General features: G+C 52.3%; 1 protein-coding gene across 1 annotated transcript; it reads right to left on the bottom strand.

Annotated features, from left to right (window-relative positions):
* Nucleotides 1-875: 875 nt before the first annotated feature.
* VOLCADRAFT_86865 (uncharacterized protein) lies at nucleotides 876-1,385 on the bottom strand (the record flags this gene model as incomplete). The annotated part of the gene is made up of 2 exons (XM_002946455.1): nucleotides 876-1,123; nucleotides 1,313-1,385. The coding sequence occupies 2 exons, from the start codon at nucleotides 1,383-1,385 to the stop codon at nucleotides 876-878; spliced, it is 321 nt and encodes a 106-aa protein (XP_002946501.1).
* Nucleotides 1,386-4,027: the final 2,642 nt, after the last annotated feature.

The raw sequence follows: 4,027 nt of genomic DNA, 5'->3' as shown, positions 1-4,027 counted from the left end.
CTCTCGCGTCCTTTGTCCCTCTAGCGGCCCGTCGCGTTGCGCCGTTTTGGTGATCGGTTTGTTTGTTTGTTATTTCCGCTAGAGGGGGTATCTTCTCCTTTGGCATTTACCTATGGAGCAACAACTAATGCGAGCTTGCGTTAAGTAAGCTGGGTTAGTTGGGCGTAAGGCCCAATGCGTAACTGTTAGACTAACTGTTTCGCAACGGCCCGTGTCCTCAGGGCCGTCATTTATTGCGCGCATTAAGCTGGTTAGCTTATCTTGTTTTTGTTGTTCAGCGCGCGCCCGCCCGCCCGCCCGTTTATGGCGCAGCCTCGCGTTAGTTCAGTTGCGGTGTCTCTTTCTCCGTTCGTAAGGCCCGTCTTCTTCGGGCCTCTCAGTCCTTTTCTCTCTTTCATTCTTTGTAACAGAAAATGGCATTTACCTATGGAGCAACAACTAATTTGACTTTACTCTGAACAAGGTGCTGTATACGTTGCACTACCAAAAACGCGACCGTTTGCTTGCACACAACTGCCTCTTGAGTTTAGTCGGAACCATGTGCATTATGCGCTGCGCTACCGAAAGCAGGCGCCTTATGGCTTGCACACAACTGCTTCTTCGCCGAACGCTTCATCTTCCCGCGGCAGTTTCACGAGCCCAGTTTTGCAAGTTACGACGTAGGCTTTAGGTGCTTTCAGTTACTGCAAAGCAGCCACGCAATAGTCCAGCCTGCATGCCGCGTGCGACTATGGCCAACAAGACCACCTGCGCAATGCGCTGGCGCACCTCCAAGAAATTTATATACACTTGTACAGGCGCATTTTGCGAATCGCACGCGCGCATCCGCACGGTGAAATTCGCTCCTGGCTTTTTTGGGACGATGTACGAACTGTTTATTCGCGAAGTACGACCGGACACATTTGTGCGAGAGGCTGCTTAAAAAGAGGGGGGTCCTTGGCGTCAACCGCCTTGAGGACGGTGCCCGCGTCCATGCCGTAGTCATAGACGAGCTCTATGGCGGTATCTGCCCGCAGGCTGCCGGCAGCCGCGATCCACAGCTGCATGACCTCTGCATGCGTCGCCGTCGCACGGTCCGGCATGTCGCCTTCGTGTATTGCTGCCGTGATGTTGTACAAGAACGCTGCAGGGGCATGGAGGGAGGGAGGGTGGATGTGAGGTCGGCGGGATGTCGGGACGGAAGTGGAGGCATGGAGGGGCGAGGCGTGACAGGAATGGATGCTGTGGCCACATGGCCGGACAGTTGGAGAGCGGGCACGGGGGACGGCAGCGGGTGCAAGCGAGGAATGGGCGGCAAGGCATCAGGACTTACTGCTGGCGGGCTTGGCGTCGTGCTGCGCCAGGAAGTCGTCCCTGTACTTGCGGGCCTCATTCTTTGGCATCATTCTTTAAGATGCTTACGAACTGAAATAGGCTGCCTAATGTGGGCTCCTGGCAGACGAAGGGACCTGCGCCTGACACGGCCCTGACTCCACCTATAACACGCCTTGGCTCTTGCTTACCACGTAATTGCTGACCGACACTCGTCGCCCAAAATTGTGCGGCGTCTTCATCTGCAGGTGCGTATGCATTTTTGTTGAATGTTGAATGTTGTGATGCAAGCGCCGGTCCTTGTTACAATCGGCAAGCCGGCCACCGCGTACCGGATATGTTGGCGATGTCAAAGAGACGGTGCACATCGGTACCTGTGCGCAATGCGTACGCTGCTCGACCGCGCCGACCAAAACTACATGTTCCCATCTGAAGACAATGCCGGTGGTTACTCAGCAGCTCTTGAGCTTGCTGCTGGCTCAAGTCCTTCCGTAGATGCTGCAACACGGCTAACGCAGGCACAGCCGAATGCGCTGCGAAAAGCTGTTCCAAGCCCTCAGCAGCATCCATTTTACTTGCAAGGTTCTGAACGACTTTCGCGATTCTTAACTTTACCTATTTCTGAGGTGTTATTATTTATTTCGTAAGAGTGTAACTTGAGTTTAGTCGGAACAATGTGCATTATGCGCTGCGCTACCGAATGCAGGCGCCTTATGGCTTGCACACAACTGCCTCTTCGCCGAACGCTTCATCTTCCCGCGGCAGTTTCACGAGCCCAGTGTTGCAAGCTACGACGATAGCTTCCATTGCTTTCAGTTACTGCAAAGCAGCCACGCAATAGTCCAGCCTGCATGCCGCGTGCGACTATGGCCAGCAAGACAAACTTCGCAATGCGCTGGCGCACCTCCAAGAAATTTATATACACTTGTACAGGCGCATTTTGCGAATCCCACGCGCGCATCCGCGCGGTGAATTTCGCTCCTGGCTTTTTTGGACGATGTACGAACGGTTTATTCGCGAAGTACGACGGCTCACATTTCTGCGAGGGGCTGCTTAAAAAGGAAAGTTTTACGCAAGAAGAAAACGGGTGTTTATGAGAAAGAACAGCGTCAATTTGATGATTTGCATCATCAGCAGCAAACATGCTCTCGTACCGGCCTTTGTGTTGGACCTCAAAACGTGTCGTAGATTTGTCCCTTCTAGTTGGGTTGACGCCCTCGCGCAGCGCCCCCAGCTCGAGCGACACTGGGCAGTGGTCGCTCATGAGGCTACCAACTCTCTCGCCAGTTAGTGCGACAGGAATGTCTAGCACGCGCAATTGGTTCGACTTGAAGAAAAGGGCGGGTGATGCTACGAAGAGATCAATCATGCTGCTGCCGTTCCCCGTCGGACTCCAAAAAGTACACGCCCCTTGCAAATCTCCCTGGACACGCCCGTTCAAAACAACCATCTCCATTTCCTGACACAAGGTAGCCAGGGCCCTTGCGAACACATTATCAGTTTTGTCTTCTGAAAGGCGTGGCGGAATAGAACGCAATAGGTTGGCTTGCCCCAGCTCAGCCTGAACACAATCCGCTAACTCGGCATCCCCATCAACATCTGGCAGTTCACGGATCTCCGCTACCCTGGAGTTTAGGTCCCTCATCAACAAAACCTCGTCCCCAGGTTGCTGATATCGTCTCACCAGCGACCGCACCCTGTCCATGACGCGTCGTGTTACACTATCCTGTGGTCTACGTCCGTTAGCTGTGTAAGCCCGAGATCCGAGCGGTGCAGCGTAGCAGGCGCCAATAACCAAACCATTTCCTCCAAAATTCAGGGCTTCACCGTGAATTCTCAGCCAGACACTGTTCATGCCTCTTGGCGCGTCTGTCGATGTGCAGTGAGTAACATGACGTGCGATCCGCTGATGCACCCAAACGCAAACACCCCCCTGTTCTCTAGACTTCCCAGCAAGATAGCAGCAAGACCCATTAGGTATCAGCCGAGATAGCCTGCCCACAAGTGACCCGTGCGTTTCAGTAAGTACAACAATGTCATAACGCAAGGCGAGTCGAAGTAGTTCACACTGTTCCCCTACCAACTCATAGGGGGTCTAACAGCGGCTAACTTCTTAGGCGGGGCTGTCAGCCGGGCTCATTATCAGCTGCTGACGATAGTTGTCAACGTGGCATAACAGCCAGTTAGACACTGGGTTAGAGGCTGTTTGGTCCTGTTAGGCCCTGTGACTGACATGTACCTGGAGCCCACACTGTTAACAGTTGTCTGATTCTAGGGACTGTTAGCAGCTGTAAGGACCTGTAACAGAGCGCTTTCTGCCACAACAGGATATTGTTGACAGGATGTTACATTCTGGTTGGGTCACCCAGATGCTGAGAAAGAATTTTTGACGGCTGTTAGGGTTTTGGGAAGGTAATTGTTAGCAATCGTTCAATTCACTTAAGCTGTTAAGCGGTGCCAAGGGCTGTAGTTGCTAACAGGCCTTGAAAGCTGTTACGAGCAGGGACATGCTGAAAGGAAGTTCCATCATGTTACTGGCTGTTGCCATTAGATAATTTGCTGAACTGCTGTTTAAGGATTTTAATTGCTGTTTTGAGGTTCAGACGCTGTAAATGTTATGAGCTTTTACATGATCCCTGTCCACTGTTAAATCACACATTCCCTTTTTTTTGAAAAGCNTGTCTGACTTCATAATTCATGCCATCAGCATCTATTG

This window comes from Volvox carteri (genome assembly GCF_000143455.1).
Source record: "Volvox carteri f. nagariensis unplaced genomic scaffold VOLCAscaffold_3, whole genome shotgun sequence".
Lineage (NCBI taxonomy): Eukaryota > Viridiplantae > Chlorophyta > Chlorophyceae > Chlamydomonadales > Volvocaceae > Volvox > Volvox carteri.
The sequence above is the reverse complement of the archived record's forward strand: the minus strand, read 5'-3'. Positions and strand labels throughout refer to the sequence as shown.